The 23,471-nt window shown below is 37.8% G+C and overlaps 1 protein-coding gene and 1 long non-coding RNA gene across 5 annotated transcripts in view; one reads left to right on the top strand and one right to left on the bottom strand.

Annotated features, from left to right (window-relative positions):
• LOC138388013 (uncharacterized) overlaps nucleotides 1-18,855 on the top strand; it is a 65,905-nt gene extending 47,050 nt beyond the window's left edge. The window contains exon 3 of the long non-coding RNA XR_011234033.1: nucleotides 17,818-18,855. This is a non-coding gene — a long non-coding RNA (uncharacterized lncRNA). The remainder of the gene's footprint in view (nucleotides 1-17,817) is intronic.
• MME (membrane metalloendopeptidase) overlaps nucleotides 14,513-23,471 on the bottom strand; it is a 90,611-nt gene continuing 81,652 nt past the window's right edge. For all 4 annotated transcript variants that reach the window (XM_069475308.1, XM_069475307.1, XM_069475305.1 and 1 more), the window contains 2 exons: nucleotides 23,254-23,330; nucleotides 14,513-15,298 (listed from right to left, as the gene is read on the bottom strand). In XM_069475308.1, the coding sequence (XP_069331409.1) occupies nucleotides 15,199-15,298; nucleotides 23,254-23,330 (177 nt within the window). In that variant the 3' untranslated portion in view covers nucleotides 14,513-15,198. The remainder of the gene's footprint in view (nucleotides 15,299-23,253; nucleotides 23,331-23,471) is intronic.

Here is a 23,471-nt window from a genome sequence, read left to right on the forward strand (position 1 = left end):
GTAATTTTTAAGATGTCTAATTCCTATTTTCTTGCATCTCAACTACTGTAAATAATGTTTCCACATAAAATCAAATTTCCTTTCAACTCTTTAAATCCTTTTCAATATACCCAACTTGCTCCACAACCATGTTCTGAGAGTGTGCAAGAGCTGTCAAGGCTACTGATCCACATTGCTTGAATAGCTCTGGGCCTCCTGGTCACTTTAAGTTGGACTTTATGCCAATCCTTATCCCAGCTCCTTTGGTTTCCCAGATGAGTGTAGTGACTTGCGTGGTCACATTTTTTTAAGGATAAAGTGTTTTAACATCTGTCCCATTCCACAGGACTCCTGCATTGTGGAACACACTGAGCCCTATTGAAATCCATTTTGTGAGAATCTGCAGAATGGCTCTCTGGAGGATCAATGTATCGCTGAGCCCTAGAGGCATAGTGTTAGGATGAATATTTTAGACTTGAAAAAAGTTAGTGTCTCCAAAATATGAAAAATTTTATAGAATTACACATAAATTATGTGGAATCTGAGTACATTTTAATATGCTTAATATGAAATAGGATGGAGCTTCTAAAAGTAAAAAGACACAAGGTCTAGGAAGGTCTTAAAAAGCCCTGGTTTCTAAGCCATAAAATTTAAAATTAGAGATCCATTGAAAATTAGATGCGACAGACACCCCAGAAATCATCTAGTTCAACTCCCCCCCTCCAGCTTCTAGTGTTTTGCTTGTTTATTGACTCTCAGATGAGGAAATGGAGCCCAGAGAGGGTGGTTCTCCCAAATCCACTCAGCCAGTTAGGCTGCAGCCTGACTCAGCACACAGTCTTCTGTCTCCTGGCCCAGCACACAACAGTTTATGTATCTCTTGAAAAGGCCAACTAAATTCTGGGTTGTGACTAAGTTAGGATATATATTTCAGCATTTTACCAAGGATTTCAAATGAAATGAGAAAATAATTTTTTTTTTTTTGGCCATCGTGCCCAGCTGTCATTTTTTTTTTTAACTTTTTTTTTTTTTAATTTCAGCATATTATGGGGGTACAAATGTTTAGATTACATATATTGACTTTGCCTCACTGGACTCAGAGCTTCAAGCATGTCCATCCCCCAGACGGTGCACACTACACCCATTAGGTGTGTATATACCCATCCTCTCCTCCTCCCCCAACCATCTGCCCAACACCTGATGAATGTTACTACTATATGTGCAACTCCCATAAAATTAGAGCCAGCTTTGCAGAATGAGGGCTATTCTAAATCTTTCCTAACTCTGATGTATGTTATAGACCACATTTCAGGGTATACTTCACAGAATTGCAGAGGATCAGGAGTTCAAGGGACAATAAATTACAACCAACATGTTTAAGGTTGTTGCTTTTTAGAGCAGTCAAAATGGCTGCTGTGGAAGAGACTGTGGATTCTCATGAATATTCATGAGCTCCCTACATTTCTCAGTCTTGCACGTGACTAGTTCTAATCAATGAAATGTGTGTGGAAATTTTGGCTCTCACTTTTAGACCTAAGTGACGATATGCTCTGTGCATTTTCAGTGGGCCCTCTCTCTACTGCCCCCCAAATCCAGTGGTGGAAGGCAAAGAATTCCAAGATGGTGGGTAAAAAGAAGGAGCCCAGGTGACAGAGCTACTAGTTAGAGAAGAGCCACCCAAGGAAACATGCCCAGCCTGCATACCATTTTGTGTGAGGGAGAATAAAACTTTCATTGTGTTCTCAAATTTTGCTAGTGTTTATTCTAGTAGCTAGTATTAATTACCCTGACAAATCTAACTGCTTTTAAAATCTTATTTATTCATTTTACTATGATGGGCTGGGAACTCATATGAAAGGAGTGGCTATAGAGGACATCATCAGGAAATGTCTCTATTTTAATATACTTCTCTTTTGTCATATTAAATCCCGAATGGGGTTGATTTCCAGACTGTCATGAAGTTTGTAAGGAATAAGATCTAAAGTTTAAGCCCACAGTTTTTCTTCCCAGTAGATATTATTCCCATGTTGACTATACAGTCTCTGAAAGGTCGATGATACATTTCTCTGGTCATTCATATACACATATTTAAACCTTCGTTTCTTCCTTCCAGAGACTGATAGCTTTATAGTAGCTCCTTGTGCTTGTCAGCAGACAGACTAGGTGGCCATAACAAAGAGACACCCCCACCCCAGCACACACACACAAAAACCCCAATACAAAACTAACAACTCAGACTCAAGATAGGAGTTGATTTCTCTTTCATTTAATAGTCCAGAATAAGCCCAGAGTAAGGTGGACCAGGAACCCAGGTTTTTTTCTATCTTGTTTCTTTACCATTCCAACTTGAAACTAGTTCACCAGCACCACATTTGTAACTTCCAGTCACACCATGGAGTGTAAGCAATCTCATTCCTAAATGATGTGACCCAGAGTTGTATATATAGCTTCATTTCACATTCTATTGCTTCTTTTCACATTCTATTCTAATCACATATCCACTCCTGGCTGGGAAATGTAGTCTCCAGCCAGGTGGCCATGTACTCAGACAAAACTCAGGAATTCTATTGCAAAAAAGAAGAGGAGAATGGACAACTGAGACACAATTAGCAGTTTTTACCTGACAAGCCACATTGGGATCTTTAGGTCATGATTCCATATCAGAAGGGATCAGTTTTGTCATATTTTGTACTATACTATAGTGTATTTACTTGCAAATGAGAAGCACAGATACCTCCTGAAATAATAGACAATACCTTTATTATGATATAGCAATGTTATGTTTTCCCCCTTATTAAGGAACTAAGGCATGGAAAACATACTTTCCTATGATATTTTTAAAAATGCCACTCTTTCAGCCTCCACTGTGTCTACCCTAGGGTTTAGGGAGGGCTGGAGGCAGGGGACTCGCCAAAATATTTAACACCAGTCAATCAGAGTGGGTGCCAGCTGTCAACAGATGGCACACCCACATAGGTGCCTACCGTCTGAGTATCAGCCTATGTAGGGGGTGGGAAATGCTCAATGGGAGTTTTAGAATGAAGGGAGGAGCTTTATAGGAAATAATTTATCCTAATGGAAGTGAGAGTTGAGATTCAAAAGTTTGGTTTGGGAAAAGAGAGATTCTGAGCTCATTGCATTGTCTGTCATTCAGAATGTCAGTATGAGTTTAAATTTGAGTCCTAGATCAAGTGGTCTGCAACAACAAGGCAAATAAATGTGATAGATAGAGATATATTCCCCTCCCCCCATAAAAATCTCTGTGGGATGTGAGAACATAAGATGTCAATAATGTAGTGGTTGATGCAATGGAAAGATTCTATGCTGGGATCTTTGGCAGTAACAAGAGACAGAGTCCTTGGGTCAGATGACAATGCCCTCAATGTCTGGCATCTGCATGTTCAGAACTATATCACTAGGGACAGGTAGCAGTGGCTGTTCCTTTGGTGAGGATTAGCAGCTGTAGCCTCCTTTGTGGGCCTTGAAGCACAGCTGCTGCATTAGGAATTAGCATTTATAGGAGAAATCTTTGCAAAAAACTGGGGCTGGAGAGGAGGGAATTCTTTAGTAGGCAAGTGTCGTAGACTTGGTTTGATATGAAACCTGTGTGTGGGCCCCGTAAGACTCTCAGAAATACTTGGGAGGAGGTTGAGAGGGAATTTGTTCCCACATGAGGATGGGAGTTAAGACAGAGACTGACTGTTCAATGATATTTACCGTGACACCTTCTCTACCATCTCCCCTACCTCTTCTGTCCTCTGTTGCTTGTTTTATAAGCAGGAACCTCACAGCTATTGCACTTGATCTAGTTCGTCTGGTGCTTGAGGCTTATCCAGTAAGGATCCAAGCCAGCTGCCCACCTCTGGCCTGTCATGGATTTGCCAGGGTTTCCAGCAGAGGGAAGGGCTCCAGTGTAACACCCTTTCTTTCCAGGAACAGGTAATCCTGAGGCTAAAATAAGATGGGCCTCTCCACTAAAATATCTCCCATTTCACTCAACTCTATTTTTTCTTTTATTCTGCCTTGGCCTCTCTTTGAGAACCATTTACTGCTTCTGATTCCCAGCTCCATGACAGAATGTGAACCATGCTATTAAGCCAGTCTCCTTATTCCAGCCTTTTGTCAGCAATTTTCTATTCTAATTATGTTCTACTTATCATTAATCTTCTTAAAATTTTAATCTGGCAAAATATTTTTACCAGAGTAAAGGATATAAAAGTTATTTTATAAAGTGACTCAAAAAATGGTTTGGGGGTTGGCTTAGTTGGGATGTGTTGAAAATATTGTAACAGGTATATTTTGTGGTAGAGGGATTAAGGACAATGGCATGAACTCAGCTCCCAGTCCCCAGACCAAAAAAAAAAAAAAAAAAAAAAATTGAGGGCTAAAATGTAACAACCCCTGAAGTTACAACAGACATGAACTCTGCTCTCATGTTGTTTACTAGGTCTCTAGTTTAATTTTACCACAGCCCTCTTTTGTGCAGAAAATCTGGCTTTAAAATTTCAAATGCACTTCCAAAATTAAAACTTCTTAGTTTGGAATTCCAGACCCCTATAGTTTGGCTCTAAGCTATCTTGAGAAGTTTTCTTCTGGTTAGTTTGAAACAAGCCAACGGGCTCTGTGAAGAACTGTCCCAACTACCAATGTTGATTCAGGTTATATTCTTTTCTTAGAATTCTTGTCCTACTGTTTCCCTTAGAAAAATCTGTCCATGTTTGAAACCTTCCTCAATGACACACCTTCGTAAAGGCTTCATAAATATTTACAAGTAGATGTAATCTCCTCATTTGAACTCCTTCATCACTTCCATTATGATTAATTCCTATATCATATTCTGACTGTCTTAAGTTAGTTCTGGCTACTACTATAGAATACAGTAAACTTAGAAACAACAGAAATGTCTTACAGTTCTGGAGTCTGGAGAGTCCAAGATCATAGTGCTGGCAGAATTGGTGTCTGGTATCTTGTGTGGGCTTTCTTACTGATTTGTAGATTGCCTTTTCCTCACTGTGTCCTCACATGGCAGAGGGTGAGAAATCTCTCTGGGGTCTCTTTCGTAAGGACACTAATCGCAAGCATGGGAGTTCTACCCTCTTGACCTAATCCCCTTTCCAAGGCCCCACCTTCTAATACTATCTCATAAGGGATTAGGTTTCAAATATGAAGTTTCAGGGGACACAAACATTTGGTCTGTAGCACTGACTTAGGTTAACCCCCTCAAGTTAGCATTAGTTCACATATTGCCATTGTGTGAAGTAGAAAAAGGTGCCCTTCCTCAAGATACTTTACTTTCATTTGTTGGAAAATTGTTCTACCGATTCTGTTTTTTTTTTTTTTTTTTGAGACAGAGTCTCACTTTGTTGCCCAGGCTAGAGTGAGTGCCGTGGCGTCAGCCTAGCTCACAGCAACCTCAAACTCCTGAGCTCAAGGGATCCTCCTGTCTCAGCCTCCCGAGTAGCTGGGACTACAGGCATGCGCCACTATGCCCGGCTAATTTTTTTATATATATATATTTTTAGTTGTCCCTATAATTTCTTTCTATTTTTAGTAGAGACGGGGTCTCGCTCTTGCTCAGGCTGGTCTCGAACTCCTGACCTTGAGCGATCCACCCGCCTCGGCCTCCCAGAGTGCTAGGATTACAGGCGTGAGCCACCGCGCCCGGCCCCGATTCTGTTAAAGTTAGAAAATTATAACTATCTGTGGGAAAAGTTACAAATATGCAAATCTACTGTATCTCAGACACACAAGAAGTCTAGATTGTGCATGACTTTAGGTGATGACCCTGGTTTCACTTCCTAGATTGTACATTGCCTTTGGTCAGGGCTACAGTGTGCTGGCCAATGTTGAACAGCTGATTCTCTGGGAAAAATCAACCAACCAACCCTGATTTGTAGTGTTGGCTGATTTCAAGCTACCAATATGACAACACAAGCTCACAAAATTCCTGAAAATTTAACAATCAGCTCTCAAGATCTGTTGAGAGCTGGCTCCAGCACACCATGGGCTGGACTTTGTTCATTCATTTTGCTGTCTACAGAACTCCGTAAATGTTGAAGCAGCCCTGAGCAATGTAAATAGGAAACTTATAGATGTCGTACATTAAAAAACCAGCAACATTCTTTATGTTGCTACCAAGGACAGCACACACTTGCCAGTGTGACCATCCCTTCTTTATTGTTTACGATTTTGGCAATATGTCTTTTTTACGACATACTCCTTAAAGCTGAAGTGCCGAAGTTCCTGAGAACATAGCAATTCATTATTAGCTTCCTAAGGTAAAAATAATACCTATAAATAACTTTCAGGAAAATGCATTGTGCCAAGTGCAATAAAATCTCAAGGCTGCCTTATGATTAGTATTTCCATAGACCTGGGTTTCTATTTTCTCAAAGCTTTGCCTAAACAATTTATATTTTAGGTACTTCAGTGGATAAAGCCATAAATATTTGCCTGACATATTAGTGCTTATACAAGGAAGGTCCTCTGAGTGGTTAATTAGTTTGCATGCTGAGATGAAAGATGGGTGATAGGCAAGGCTTGTTAATTGCCAAATACCTAAACTCTGTATGAGGAATTATGTTTATTTTATAAAGGCCAATGTTTTAGTTTTGCATGAGTGAATCAATTATGACTACTAATTTTAGTTTAGAATAATACCAATTCTCATCTAGTTATCTCAAATTGAAGTTGTATCCTTATACTCACCATTTAATAACAGATAAGAATAGTAAGTATGTTTGGATGGAATTTTTATAGTTGCATGTATTTCATCATTAGAATACCTAAGCTTAGCATCATTTTCAAAAGGTTTAAATAATTCTGAAGTATTATCTACTAAATGTTTACTTATACTGTGCATTTCCTATAGCTGCTGTAACAAATTACAATAAACTTAGTGACTTGAAACAACACAGATTTATTATCTTATAGTTCTATAGGTCAGAAATCTGACGTGGGTCTCACTGAGCCAAAACGAAGGTGTCAGCAGGGCTGTGTTCCTTTCTGGAGGCTCAAGGACAGCATCTGTTTCCTTCCTTTTCCAGCTTGTAGAGGCTGCCCACATTCCCTGGCTTGTGGCCCACTTCCTCCATCTTCAAACCGAGCAAGAGCTGATCGAGTCCTTCTCACATCACACCACTCTGACTATCTCTCCTGCCTCCCTCTTCCACTTCCAGGGATATTTGTGATTACATTGGGTCCACCTGGATAACCCAGCATACTCTTATGTTCTTAAAGTCAGCTGATTGGCAGGCTAATTCCACCCAAAACCTTTGATTCCCCTTTGCCATGCACTCTAACATATTCCTAGGTTTTAGGAATTAGCACATGGGCAGCTTCGGTGACTATTACTCTTCCTATGACATACCTGAATGGCAAAAATGTGTTTACATTTTTACATTTTACTTTGGAGAAAATTAAGTCGCAAAAGAGTTACATAGCTTTCCCAAGATCTCTGGGCCACTGACATTTTCTGAACAAAGTGAAGATACTTGCATAATGCTCTAAACTGTTTTCCCCCAAATTATCATCTTGCCGAAAATTTCAATTTTGTTTGGAGTATGTTCTGGCTTTTGCTCTTTTAACTTTTGAAGAAATCCCTTACTATTAAAAGGATTGCACTTTTTGTGCCTTTTCTGTTTCAAGTGTCTCTGGTGAGAAAAATAATTCAAAAGGGATCAAGCAAGGGACTTGCCTAAGTGAGCAACATGAAAGACAATATGGTAAAAAGAAAAAACAAAATTCTGGTCTTTTAGCCAAAAGCTCTTATATTTTTAAAGATCCACACAGCTTAACTAGTGCCAGGGAAAAGTCAGTGGTAACAATCGAGGTATTAAATTTCAGTGCAGTTCAAAATACAACTTAGTTGGCAACTGGAACGGTATCCTTCCTAGAGAAGGCATGTGATTATGATTTTGTAAGAGGAGGAAATTGAGGCTTAGAGGAGCCAAATGGTTACTGTATAGCCATTTTGTCGGTCTTTACTTTGATCTTGAATGTCCCTGAGTCTATCTGGCTCTTTCTGGATTCAGATTTTTCCGTGACACTGTGCTCTAGTTCCTGTGCACTCTTGCCATTTTCAAGGAGTGTGGTTTGCAAATTTCCATCTGTCTGCCTTATGGTTTTGAGATGGCCTCGACCCTAACTGTGATTTTAATTCTGAGACAGTGGAAATGCAGAGAAATTAGTTATTTGCTCAATGCAGTGAATTAGCAACAGGATTGGAATAAGAGTAGAGTTCTAAATTCCCAGCAATAGGATGAAACGTTATCCTTATCACACAAATTCTAGGAAATGCCAAGAAATGCACAAGGCATCTTTCAAAGTGGAATGATGATGAATAAACTTTGAGAATAGCATAAGATGCTCAAATAAAGAGGGAAGGATTTTCTTGGTATAACACAAGATGCATCAAAAGCCAACTGTGAATAATGAATAACTGTGTCAACAGACTTGAGTGCCTACTCCCCTTTGCCGTGTTCTTCCAGAGTTGCATTGCTATGCAGCAATTGTGGAGTTCTTACTCTTTTGTTGCCTAATTTTGTATGCAAGTTATCCTTAAGCCAAAATATTTCCTTACCTCCTTCTTTAATTGTCAAAATCCCATTCATATTGTCAAATGCAACTTAAGATGAACAAGTGAACAGATATAGTGGGCAAGTGCGGTGTCTAGCAAAAAATATTGTTTTATCTTGTTTTTCTTTTCTAACTTTTATTTTTGCTTTTAACATAGTATCTTTTTAATTTTTTTTAAATTTTTATTTAAAAAATTTTTTTAATTTCAGCATATTATGGGGGTACAAATGTTTAGGTTACATATATTGCCCTTGCCCCACCCGAGTCAGAGCTTCAAGCATGTGCATCCCCCAGATGGTGCTCACAGCACCCATTAGGTCTCTATATACCCATCTCCTCCTCCCCTCTCCCATCTGCCCAACACCCGATGAATATTATTACTATATGTGCACTAACATAGTATCTTGAACACAGTTTATTTTCATAATTGTTTAAAATATTGTTCTTCAAAAAATAACAAAGCTGTATGTAAGTAATAAAGAAATTAGAAAATATATGGTTTTTCATTAATTTTTTCTTAAAAGATATATGTTTTGGGAATTATTAGCTAAAAATAATGAGTTGATTTTGATAGGCAAAAATGCATTTTATAGTGATATAGAGAGATTTAATAGTAAATTTACATAGACATAGTAAATTTACTCTTTGGAATTCAACATAATTGGTTTGGTTCCTGGTCTTGTCACTTACTAACTGTGTGAATTTGGGTAAATCAGTTAACCTCTCTGAAACTGAAATTCACCATCTGTAAAATGGGGTTACTAACATTAACTTCACAGGTTATTATCTAGTGTTGTTGGTGTTTTGGATCTCTCTTTCTTTTCCTTCCTCTTCTAGGAAGGTTGCTTTTCTGCTTTTGGGAAACTGCCCTTTTTTGGCTCCATAGGAGATCAAAGATCATAATTTCTACAACCTCCCCACTTCCTCATGCACTATCCACAGGGGTGGGCATATTTCCAAAATGGGCCAATAGGTTTTTTCCTAGGATTTGCCAAATGTGTACTGCAATTAGGAGTCTGCCTTTCCCCTGGGGAGGAAGTGGAGAATCATTGAGCATGGGGGGGGGGTTGACCATCATGGCTTTATTTTGGAGAAAGCCAGTCTGTGATAATACAGTAGACACACGGAAAGAAGGCCTAGTTACTCATACCTGCCCCAAATTTGGTTATGTGGATCAACAAAATCTCTAGTTTTGGCTGAACTAGCGTGAGTTTGATTTTTACATTTGCAACTAAAGTCTCAACAAATATAAGCATATATAAACAATGAGTCACCTGGGATTAGCTGTATCCTGCTGTTTCTTCCTTATTCAACCTCTAAATTTCAGCATCTAACCACCAGGTAAATTGTGGTGCCTACCAGGGAAGCATTTAAGTCTGATCATTACATAACCTATTGGCTTCTGTATCCTGAATCCTTAACCTTGGTTAGAGTTTGGCAAATGCTAGGGTTTTGTCTGGAGGCAATACCAGGCAGGAGAGTGTAGCTGGATCACTCAACCCTTTCACATTTTCAGGAAAAAAAAAAAAAAGCCCAAACCCTCTAGAGCATATGCTTTGTTCTCACAAACCACTTTAAACACAGAGGGAGGTCCACCAACTTTTCTGTGTTAAGCAGTATGGTCAAAGTCACCTCATAAACTGAGATCTGGCCTGTCCTCAGGGCTGGAGGCTCCTGACCAAAATCTGCACCAGGTTCTTTGGCCCTAAGTTGCCTAAGACACCAAATTCTATAGCTCCTTAAGTGAATTAGCAAGGCTTATATTCAAGGAAATTATATTTCTCTTTTTGGGTCAGTTCTTTCCCCCTCATTCCCCTCCCTTCTATATTCTCTTCTTTTTTCATTCCAAATAACAGTTTGAAAATGAGTTCTTAAGAGCAAAATTTGCCATTACAGAAAAATTTAAAAATGTAGAAAACCACCAAAAAAAAAAAAAAAAAAAGTAAGGAATCACAATATTACCATCTAGAGATAGTCCTGGTTAATTTTTGGCATATATTCTCCCACTTTGTTTTCTATGCAACAATATTTTAACATAGTTGAAATTATAATGCATATTCAACATTGTGGTTTTTTTTTGTATTTGCGTTTAAAGAATCTAAACATTTTCTGCTATTTAGTATTTTTTTATACCTATTTCTTTGGTATTATAAAGCTGCAATGAAGATCTTAGCATTACATCTTTAACAGCGTATTTCAGGGAACATAGAGCATTCATAGCCTGTGTTAAGGATTTACACCTAGGTAAACAATAATCCAGGTACTTGACCTCGTTTGTGTCTTCCCAGATACAGAGTAAATTTATACAATGTATTATAACTTGAGATGATCAGATGATATCAAGTGTATTTATAAGAATGCAATATGATGTTAATATGCCTGATAATTGCAAAAATTGTTAGTTTCTGGGTAGAAAGGAAATCCAGGAGTATAAAAATTTATCATAAACACTAGGCTTTCCAGTCTTTCTACATTTCCCAAGCTGGCCCATCATTATTTCTGGCAAGAGCCAATGCTTATTTTTCTGCCAGGCCTCCCTTGCACAACTGAGAAGATCTGTTTTGTCAAACAAAATGTAAGCACATTTTGGCAATGAAGTTGAAAATGAAAGTAGTATTTTTCACTGTTTTAGAGAAAATGCAAAATAAAAGGAGTTGAAATTAAAAAAACATTGTCAGAGAAAAGATCAGAATGTAATAAACATGTGCTATTTTGACAGCAGTCAGGTATGACTCCTCTTTTCACCTGATCAAGCCAGTGGTGATGTTCCTCAGCCTAAGGACCCAGTGACAGTGCACAAAGACACTTCTGACTTCACCTAAGTCATCTGATTATGGCTGTGACTCCCTACAACATGTGGCAACCATTTCACTTAACTTTTGAAAACAAATCCAATCAGAAAATTACGGTGCTCTTTGGAAGGAGGGGTGGTGAAACAAGAAAATATTGGTTAAATAGTTTATGTCATTCATTTTTAAAAGATTCAATTTGAAGATAGCAAGAAGTGTAAGATTACAGAGATAAAAGCTCCATTTAGTCTTAACATTTTTCAAGATACAAATGAAGGCTGGGCACAGTGGCTCATGCCTGTAATCCCAGCACTTTGGGAGGCTGGGGCAGGTGGATTGCTTGAGGCCAGGAGTTTGAGACCATCTGGGTAACATAGTGAGACCCCACCTCTACAAAAAATAAAAACAAATTAGCTGGGTGTGGTGGTGTGTGCCCATAATCCTAGCTACTCAAGAGGCTGAGGTGGGAGGATTGCTTGAGCTCTAGAGTTCAAGGTTTCATGAACTATGATAGCACCACTGCACTCCGGTCTGAGCAACTAAATGGAGTGGAGATTTACATGGGGGTTGGGGGTTTGGGACAGAGCTGATTAGTATAAAAAGTGTTTTTCTTTTGTATTTTTGCCACTGGAACCTAAGAAAAATTTCTGATTATCTATCTTTGACAGAGTGGTATTTAATTTGCTTTCCAAAGATATCTTCTACTTTGAGAATTCCATCTGTGGCAACAGAAGTGATAAATGCTTTTGAGAAAATTAGCAAGCTTTTGCCCCATCTAAATGTTTAACATTAACACCAGGAGAGATTCAGACTCAATGAAACTTTGGTCCTTGTTCTTTGGACTAAAATGTGCTCTAATTGAATTCAGGCATTTAAATGGGAGTTTTGGGATTATTTTGCCCATTGGTTCTTAACTGGGGGACAGATTAAGGGTAAGGAAGCATTGGACACATACTCCTACTCTTGCTGAGAACTACTGATAGAATCTAATTCCTTTTTGTTTAGGTGGGAGAAGCAGAGGCTCAAAAGAATAAAGCAAATGCCCAAGGTCACCTTGTCAGTTGTGGCAGAATAGGACTAGAACAAGGACTATTCTCTCAGGATAGCATCCTTTCCACCTTGCACCTGGAATCCATGTGGACATTGTGGTATGGAGGCGGACTCCTTACCAACAGGTATCACCAAGAGCTTCTTCCTATCCTCATTCCTGAGTTATATCAGCTCCCAATCCTCCTAAACTTTCCTTGACCAGAATTCAGCCACGGTGGACTTGGATTTACATGTGGGATTAGAGATACACCTTACCTGATGTGACAACTCTCAAATGATTGGTAGTGTTTGAGAGAGATCAGAAGGCTCCCATATAACTCAACAAGAGTACCATGTACAATTGACGATGTCTGCATGTGTGAAGAATAGGGAGGTACTGCTATTCTAAATTTGATCTATCCCTTTGCCCTCCAAAATCTCGTATTTATATAGAGAGGGCATCCAGGCACTGGAGAGTTGTTTCTCCATTGGGATGGAAGCCTGATGTTTTAAAAAGCTAGCAGTTGGAGTCTGGTACAAATTTTTATAATTTGTACTAGTCACTCTTCCCTTCTGGCTCTTCACCTGCTCTGACAGGATGGAAATAAAATAGCTTAGAGAGAGTTATTTTATTAGAGATGGAATCTCCTGTCACTCCAACTACAAATATCACTTAGGTATGCTTTAAGTTTATTTTAAGAAAATATAGATATAAAGTTACTTTGAATCATCCACAGTAATGGTGGTAGTGATAAAGGGGGAAAGGCTAAGGATATCCATAGTTAGTCTGAAAATATATTTTCAATATTTATAATAATTTTTGGAAGGACTTGAGGAAATAAGTCCATGAAAGGCTCAGGTAAGGCTGGCAATATGCAAGCATATTCATAGCTGCACTGTTTGCAATAGTGCCAGGCTGGAAACTTCTCAAGGGCCCATCAACAATAGGATGGATGAACTGTAATATAGTCACACAATAGAATATTATTCTGGAATGGGAATGAAAGATCCACAATCAATGCAACAATATAGATGAATCTCACAAATGTAAGTCTGAGAGAAAGAAGCCAGACACAAAAAAACACAGACTGCTTGTTTCTATTTATACAAAAGACAAACACAGGCAAAGCTAGTGTAGATTAGGAGTCAGGATAGTAGTTGTCCTCGGAGGAATGAAGTGAAAAGGGGGGGGGGGCTTCTAGGGTGCTAGTAATGTTCTGTTTCTTATAGGTGCTGGCTACAGGGCTGTGTTCAGTTGGAGTAAGTTCATTGAGCTGTACACTTACGCTTTACGTAATTTTTGTATATATGTTATAATACTTCTATAACTTTTTAAAAAGGCAAATGGGTATTTTTCAAGAAGGAGGAAAACTAACATCCATAATTTGGATAGAAATTCCCTCACTTTTATCTTTTGTTAGGAAAAATAAGGATTTTGGAAGTGTACCTCTTTTGTAAAATCTTAATTAGGTAATGAAATGAACTAAACAAGCCAACAGGACAGGAAAAGAGGAACAGAAGCCTCAAGAGATAAACTCCTATCAGGGACTAGACAGTGCCCTTCCAGAACTCTACATCACTTAGAATTCTAGAAGCAGGTCCATGGGAGGCCTCCCATTTCTATTCAGAAATGCACTTTCTAAAGCTAGACAGCTGGCACAAAGGGTTAGTGAGTAATGGGCTCACAATTTCAATTTATTATCAAAATATTTCCAGCAGATGACAAACCTGAAAAGATAGGAGACACAGAGCTACATAGATGCGGTTTTTCCCTTTTATGAGAGCCACCCTCAAGGACAGACTTAATTTTGTAAGTCCTGCTTATAAACCACAAGTATTACAAATCTCTAGACATCTGTCCTGTGGCAATTTTTACCCCAAAGTTTGTGCTTAAAGCTTTTCATCAATATGATTTGTAAATTTGAAAAGTCTCAAATTTTCATCTGTATACCACTTTACAGATCTTGGTTCATAACTGTTTATCTTGGTTTGAAACGTCAATATTTAATGACTACCTATAATAGTTACTTAGTCATAAATGTAGTTAATAATTAAATATAAAATTATTATTTATACATTACCATAAATCTTTTAAAAAGACCAAGTTTTGAGATAGAGCAAGAAATTGCTTAGAAAATTATAGGGGGCCTCAAGAATCTCAATATTAGTGAAGGCAGTGACAACAAAAAACAATTTTAGACCTTCATTTTTGCCCTAAGAGAAATTAAAATAAAATAATCACAGAATGAATAATGGATGCATGGCAAACTGAGTTTAAAACTATATAAGCCCCAAGGCCCCAATGTGTATAAGAATTCTTTGGAAGGGTTTTGAAAGAGTATAAATGCTACAAACAAAAGTAAAAACAAGTACTTAGGCAATGTGTTTTAAACTAACTTCACCACTCTGCTTCAGGTGCTCAACCATATTCTTCAACATCTTCTTTCTACTTTGGATTAGAAATCGCAGTGGATTTCATTAATGTTCACTAATCCCATTGTTAACCTCAAGTGGTTAACATTATTTTCTAGGGACAACATCAAACTGGCAGACCATAAAGGAAACAGAAATGAATAGTAATATTATCTTTAGAATTAGGCATTATTTACACAGTGAGAAGTGATTAATAGACCTTAGACCCCTTTCCTCCCTCCAGAGCCTTTCTAGAATAATCTAACTTCATTTGTATTATTATGCTCTCATCTCTGTTAATTACCCCAAGTCACTTCCTGACTCCCAGGGCCCATTTTCTCCCTGCTAGAGAGTTCCCCATTTCTGTGGTGTTGGCAAGTCTAGCGAAGAGCTGCACTGCTTCTTCCAAAGATCACCAGACCCGGCATTTCTTTTCTGGATTCATGTATGAATTCTTGCGGCAGTGAAAGGCTTCTGAAAACTCAGCGGAGTTTTGCAAAGTCCCAATAATCCTTTGAAACAAACAAACAAAAAGTCACCATTAGGATTTGATACTCATATCCAAACCACATTGGAGCCCTGTAGAATTTCTCTATGCAGGCCAAGTGGGTGAATTTGGAAATTAAAGTTTAAAAGGAAGAAAGAAAAACTGGTACAGTGAGTCAGTGCCTTCTCATCAACAGCATTTTTCAGTGGAGAGGTAACAAAATACAGGAGTTAAGAGCACAGATTTTGGAGACAGATCGCATGGTCTGAATTCTGCTAAAGAGCCCTTGGTGTTGTCTCAGTTTCTGCACAGTAGAACCTGCATCTTAAGGTTGTCATGGAGTTAATAATTCATAAATATTCAATGTGTGTTTGTAAAATAAATGACTAATTCATATTTGGAGTTGCAGCTATTTGGAGTTGTAAGAAGAGTTTGGTCAAAGAATAAAATCATTGTAATCCTAGCACTCTGGGAGGCCGAGGCGGGCGGATTGTTTGAGCTCAGGAGTTCGAGACTAGCCTGAGCAAGAGCGAGACCCTGTCTCTACTAAAAAAAAAAAAAAAAAAAAAAAAAGAAAGAAATTATCTGGACAACTAAAAATATATATATAAAAAATTAGCCGGGCATGGTGGCGCATGCCTGTAGTCCCAGCTACTCGGGAGGCTGAGGCAGGAGGATTGCTTGAGCCCAGGAGTTTGAGGTTGCTGTGAGCTAGGCTGACGCCATGGCACTCTAGCCCAGGCAACAGAGTGAGACAAAAAAAAAAAAAAAAAAAAGAATAAAATCATGATTTCTCACTACATCTTGAAAAAGCTCACACAATAACCTAAAATGTAATGAACTTTCAACAGTTATTTGTTGATGTGATTTAGTAGGGAAGATAGAGAATTCTTTTCTTTTTTTGCCAAAAGGACTCCTTAAATATCAGAAACTGGATTCAGCCTGAATAACTGGAAAGAGCTGGTAAAATGCCAATTTCTTCTTATCTCTGACCCCAATGGGCAAAAACAACATAGTCCAACTCACTATCGGCACCGAGCAGCATTTGAGGGGAGAAACAGTTCAGCACAATGATGCAGAGGTGATGTTTTCACACCAACCCTGAACCCTGAACCAGCCCCTTCCTTTCCCTTCCTGCTGGGATCAGCGGCCACCCTCACCTTGGGTTGGGAGAAAGGGCCCAGAGGCACGCGGACCGCAGCAGTAGGAAGACTAGGAGAAAGTGACAGGAGAGCCCACTCTGATTTACAGAATTCTCCCCACGTGGTACTTATCCTATCGTGTATACATCCTAGCACTTCTCTCCTCTCCACCCGATTCTCCACATGGCAGATAGAGTGATCTTTAAAACTTTAAATCAGGTTCCACAATTTTCTTACTTAAAATCTTCCAGCAGTTTCAGGGAAATTCATACTTCTCTCCATAACCCTCAGTGTCCTGATGGCTCCAGCCTACCTTCCCAGCCTCCTCATGGTATATTTCTCTTCCAGTTCCTCACTAGGCTCAAGCTCTGCTGACCTGCTCTCTGTCTCTCAAACCAGGCAAATCCTTTTCCTCTTTGGGGCCTGCTGTTACCTGCTACCACTCCCTGGAAAGTTGCCTGCCAGTTGCTATGTGGCTAACTCCTCAGCCTTCGAGCTATTGCTTAAAATCCACCTCCTGGTGGCCTTCTCTGAGTACTGTCTAAACTTGTTCCTCCCACTTGTACTATCACATCAAGGCACTTATCACAAATTTACAATGATTTGTTCTCCTTTACTTCCTGACACACCCACTGGACTATAATCTTGATGAAGGCAAAATATAGTCTGCACTGGTACCCGTGGGTTCCAGATCTCTGTATTCAAGCAACCATGGATGAAAATATGTGTGGGGGGAGAAATTGTGTCTGTACTGAACATGTATAGACTTTTTTTCTTATCATTATTCTCTAAACAATATGCTATAACAACCATTTACATAACACTTACATTGTACTAGGTACCAAATTAGAGGTGATTTAAATTATAGGAGGGAGGGTGTGCATGGGTTATATTCAAATACTACACCATTTTATGTCAGGGACTTGAGCATCCATGGATTTGGGCATCTGTGGGGGGTCCTGGAACCAATCCCCCATGGATATCAGGGGACGGCTGTGCTGTGTGTGTATGTCTTGCTCTCTGCTGCACCCTCAAAGCCCAGCACAGTGCTGTGCATCTCAGAACTCAATACATGGTGAATGAATGGACTTGTGGCCTGGTCACGGTGATTGCCTGTGGAGGAGTAATAGGGCATAATGAATAAAAACACTGTTTAGTGGTGGGGTTTTCTTTTCTCTTTTCTTTTCTTTTTTTTTTTTTTGCTACTATGGACCAACTAGAAGAGAAAGAAAGCATACTATTTCTCTTTCCCTATTCTAGGAAAAAGAGATCCATATGGACTTTCTGTTAGTTTGACTTTCTCATGTCACCCATCAACATATCACCTAACCCTCAATTCCCCACCATAAGCCCCCTATTCTTCAGGGAGGACATAATATTTTTTTGGTTGTTTGTTTTTTAGGGCTCTTCAAGGAGTCTTAAAGGTAAAAATAATCTTCCTGGTGTGCTAGTGTTGACGTCAGGTGGAGACAGAGCTGGGGAATTTGTTAAAGATCTGCTAGTCCACTTGAGTGGGAGATGGCTGGCTTCCCCACGAATGGAGTGGGGCCCAGGACTGGTATTTAGCCATTGGTGAACCTGAACATCAAGAGTGGAGGCTCTGGCAGCCCTTGCCCAAGACCCTTGGAGGGAAATGGAGCCACCTGACTTCAGTTGGGGCACTCAGACTGTAAGGCTCTCAGCAGTGACCACAGCAGGCTGGAGATGAAGCTATTTCCTCCTTTCTAGGCCCCTGTGATGACTTTGGATTTCTGCACAACCATAGATAGTAGTACACTGAAAAACTGCTGAAATTAAATTGCTTATGTTTTTGCTTAGGCTAGGAGTTTAGAGCTTGGCTTAATTTGATTGAAAAAGGAGATGTTTATGTCTTATTTCTAAAATGTTCAAGAACAAATTCTTGGCCATGTGGAGATATAAGAAGTCTATAGTCTGCAATCCAGAAGAGGGCTCTCACCAGAATCAAACCTGACCATGCTGGCACCCTGATCTTGGACTTCCAGCGTCCAGACTGTGAGAAATAGATTTCTATTGTTTATAAGCCAAAAAAACAAAAATGAGAACAATTTCATTTCTATAATATAGTCAAAAGTGACTGTATAGGTAGGAATCAAAAGATCTTAGAAATTAGGAATTTGCATTAGTTTTTAGTCTTTTCAGACTGTAGGCTCATTGACTCTGTTAGAGAGGAGCTTTGATTCATTTAATCCAACCCTTTTCCCAATTCAGGAATAGGTACTGGCTAAGCGGCAGACATCACAGTGGCCCGGACACTCCCCACACTGGGAGTGAGCTCCCTGGCTGACAGGGTAAGCATTTGCGAGTCACTGACTAGAGAGCTGCACTTTTTTTGTTTTTATTAAAATTTTCCCAAAGTATTGTGTCTTAAATTTTGTCATATGAGGACAAGTACTTCAGTAAAAATGTCCAAAGCCATGACTTAATTCTACATTTCTTTTAAAAACTTAAAAAAAATTAAAACCAAAACAAACAAAAAAACACCTCAAGGAAAGAAAAGTCTTTGAAAAACACTTCTGGGAGTTAGCAATGTGGAAACACTCAACCTAGTGTGCACTCAGCTCTTCATGTCCATTCCATCTCCTCTCTTTCTTTCCAAAGACTTCACTTAGATCATTTGATTCTGAATAATTAGGTCAACAGCACACAAGGGCTTCACTTACTTTCCTAGAACTCTTAAGTAATGTTTGGTGTTTATAACATCAAATCTTTGAGTGGATGATATAAGTAATCTATTTTGAAAAGTGGATACATTATTAATAAAACGAATCCCTTCTCTAAGAGTGAGATCGTATTTCATTAGTATTACATAGAATATGTAAACGAATTTCATGCTATATGAAAACTATGTATTAATAACTTCTTGTTTTATATTTCTAATAAGACAATGAAGACAATATTTCATAAAGTGATTTAGTTGAAATTTTAACTTTATTATATAAAATAATTTATTATACTGCTGCTGTTTATTCCCTTGGCAAATAATCACTTGTATTAAAACATCTAAGAGTTAAACATTGTGTGATCAACAATGGACTTTATATCCTATAACATATCTGACTACTCCTGCCTGTAATCAATGGAATTTTTGAGTTACTGAATAAACTTTTTACAATTAATGGTTCCTCTGACAACCTTTTGTTATTTCTTTTAAATGAATGACTTTATGACAAGGTTAACTGGCTTCATTCATGAATAGGCTATATGATCTTTACCATTAACTAATTTTTACGATTTTTTTTCAAAGCAAAGTCACATTGATGAGTGTATGTTCCACTATAGGTTCATAAAGAAATAAATGCCTGAATAGATTCCTAGGTATGGGCTAAAAGTTAATAGGTGCTAATAGAAATATTACAAAGTTCACCAAAATCCATACTGATACTAATAAAATATCAGGAACAAATGCTAATATTTAAGGTAAATGGGGGAAACATCAGTATTTCAAAGAGAGTTTAGTCTAAGCATGCTAACTTATAGAATGAGAAGGAACAAAATAGCCACATTTGTTGAAAATGTCTACTTAAAACACTAGAAAGAATATTCTTTCAAAAATATTAGAAATTAAGCTGTGGAAAACATTTCTTGCCTTGTTAGTAATATTAGGTCTATAAAGTACCCTTCTTTTCCCTGACTGGACAATAACATTGAACAATCCAAGCATCTAAATCATTTTTTATTTGGACTTGCTTTAAAAATCGTTAGACCCTCACATGTTATTATTATGTAGAACTATTATATCAAAATAATTTTAGAAACACATTTATAAATTATATAGTAATTACTATTATAACAAATAACCAGTTTGTGAAGTGACTATGGATGGCTAACTAAAATCTAGATTTCCAAAAAATAATTTTTAAATTATGGATTCAATTTCTAGACGATTAAAGGGAAAATGTTTTTTTTGAAAGGTTTAAAAAGTTTATTTTAGAGTATACAAGGCTTTAGCTGCGAAGAAGAAAATTATAGGTTAGAGCTCACAAATGTGGTTTTATAGATTCAGCTTTATATCAAGTATATTTTGCCTTTTGTTTTTACCAGTGAGGCTTTTTAAGCACAAGGTTACAAATATCCCTCTATCTTAAAAAGGTTTTTACATAAACTACCAAGCATGAATTTTCAGTAGCAGCTCAATGTCTATTAGTTTTGAAAGTTCTTTAAAAAAATCTGTTTTACTTTATACAGCCAGGAAGCAGCCTGTTTCCAAAACTAAATGTAACCTCAACCTTTTGCCAAGGAAATCTCTTTACCTCCAGAGAAAATAATTATTTCCTTGACAAAAGGTTGGCACTCCATTTACCCTTGAAAAAAAAATAAGAAAAATAAAAACAACACATACAACTTCTCTTATCATGAATGAAAAATAGTCAAAGGGGCATCTTTGGAGCCAGAAAAAAAAAATTAAAGACACAAGTAGTTTCACATATTTATGATAAAATATTGTTTTCAGTTTGAAATTGGGTGTATAAAACAGTTACCTACCTATCACTTAACCAGTAATCAGTTACTGACATTCTAAACTATGCAGAACATAAGAAATAAGCAACAAAAGCCCTTGACTGTCAGCTGATAGGGCAATTGCAAAGTCCATAAACCTTTTTCATAGGAATTCTTACTCTGTTCATCCCTCTTATATAAAAATAATTTTAGTACTAATTTTCAAACACTTATATGTAGTAAGCATCTCATATACATTAATATGAATCCTCCAGCAACTCTCATGATGATTTAATCCTCATTTTACATATCAAGAAACCAAGGCACAGAGTTTGAGTAACAGCTAGTAAATGGTGGAACCATGGTTGGAACTCAAGTGTTTCTTCCTTCAAAGCTTGTGTTTGCTTTTACCCTGTAAGCTTAACAATATGTTTTCTGAGCTAATCAGAATGGAGGAATGGCTAAAGGCAGGCAATATAGTAAAAGGAAAGAGAACTAGGGAATAAACAGATACACTGAAAAACTCCAGTAAAAAGCCAAAATGAAAAGTCAAAAAGTATCAGCATTCGTGTAGGAGTAAATAGTTCCACACACTATAGCTCTTGAGGATTTCACTAAATAAATAAAGAGCAAAACCACAGCTAATGATCATAACAATAGTCTGTTTCATCAGAAAAAAGACGTTAGATCTTGTTCAGGATACTTTGTTAGGACAAGAAGGTAGAAAACGTATTTTAAATTGAGAAATTTTAATCCAGTGTTTAGGATAAAATGTTAATATTCAAAAGAGACAATCTTTACTCTGTCAAAAAATTAATTTGTGACCTCTTATTCTCCGAGGATGACAGATACACAAGGTATTACAAAGATACTACTTAAATTTACTAAGGTTTTTATGGACATATGTTTTAGCTCATGGGGAAATGCAAGACAAAGCTTTGACAAACTAGATTATATGGTGGTTTGTGTAAGCTTCTGCTGTTCTCAGAATTAGATTCTTATACCTTAACTTCTGAAGACTTCAGTAAGGAAAAAGACAACTTTTAAAAATTAAAACTAAAAGTTTCTTGGATAAACCATAATGGGAATTGCTTCAGTGACTTTGTTGCTCATTACCTAAAAAGCTGCTAATTTAAATATCTTAGCATGACTAAATTTAGCTTGGATTACAAACAATAAACAGTTGTTGAACAAATGAATTTTGAAAGAACTGTTAAGGCAAATACTAGGTAGTGATGATGATAATGACAATGATGATACTAGAACCAGCTGAGTAAATTCTTTAATTTTTAAACGTGTTATTTTATTACTTTGTAATTGAATGTGTTTTTCCCCATAAACAAATGTGTTTTTTTCCAGGAATGAATGATCCCGGCAGTATGTTCACATCCATTTTAGGTAGGGCTTTTGAAATTTATTCCATCAGTTCTCGTTTGTTCTCAAATTCCATTTTCCAACCACCCTGATAAATTTTTAGTTTTTTTCCCCCCAGACTTTCTTGCCTGAGAAGTGTAGTTATTGATTCGCAAATGAGTGATTAAGTGTTACAGAATATGGGAAAGGGTAGCATTAGAAGCATTAGAAATTCTGTCCTAAAACACATAGGGATCTAGGATTTAACATTCAAATGTTGGTTAGAATGATTCTCTTTCAGTCCATTGTTCTCATAGATTTTCTATTTTGGGAAGGACTTTAGGTATCTTCTAACTCAGTCTTCCACTCTGTAGGGCATTTTTCTTCAGTACCCTGGATGGGCTGTTCCCTGACCTCTGTGTCAGTGTATTCTCTCCTGGAGTTTTGGGGACAGTGCTACTCCATGTTGGAGAACCTCTAACTAATAGAAGTTTTTCTTTATGTTGAATGGAAATTTTTCTTTAAAAGTTAGAACTCATTGGTCTAGGCCTAAACCATTCACAGACTCTTAAAAATGTCTTTATGCTTGCTTTAAATAGAGCCACTATTCTGAGGCCACATCTTTGTTAAAATCCATCAGGTGCTGAGCCTTGGACACATAGATTCTAAGAAAAAGAGCAGCCAAGGCTATGCTTGGGTAAACATACACTGTATCCTGTTGATCCTTTGACTCTCAAAAAAAGGGGATGGGTATATACACACCCAATGGGTGCCATGCACACTGTCTGGGGGATGGACACACTTGAAGCTCTGACTCAGGTGGGGCAAAGGCAATATATGTAACCTAAACATTTGTACCCCTATAATATGCTGAAATGAAAATAAAATAAAATAAAATAATAAAACATTAAAAAAAGCACTGGATTTCCAAATATAATAGAATCACAGTTAGAAAAGGACATATTCCAAATATGGAAGCAATAGAGCCAATATGGGAGCCCCTTGGTTGCTCTTCATACCCACATACCTGAAATTGCCTGGACTGTGCACATCTGTTTTAATGGAGTTGATTGCATACTCTGGCCTGTAGGTTCCACACCACACCTAGGATAGATAGGAATAGGAAAAGCAAAGCAGTGTGTTCAGGTTCAATCAAGGATTTGTTTGAGCAGGGTGGGAGGAAGAAGCAAAATTAAATTGAAATTTGCATTCTTCAGCCATTAAGTCGTCAAATAATGTACAACC

The sequence above is a fragment of the Eulemur rufifrons genome, chromosome 7, assembly GCF_041146395.1.
Source record: "Eulemur rufifrons isolate Redbay chromosome 7, OSU_ERuf_1, whole genome shotgun sequence".
In the NCBI taxonomy this organism is placed as follows: domain Eukaryota; kingdom Metazoa; phylum Chordata; class Mammalia; order Primates; family Lemuridae; genus Eulemur; species Eulemur rufifrons.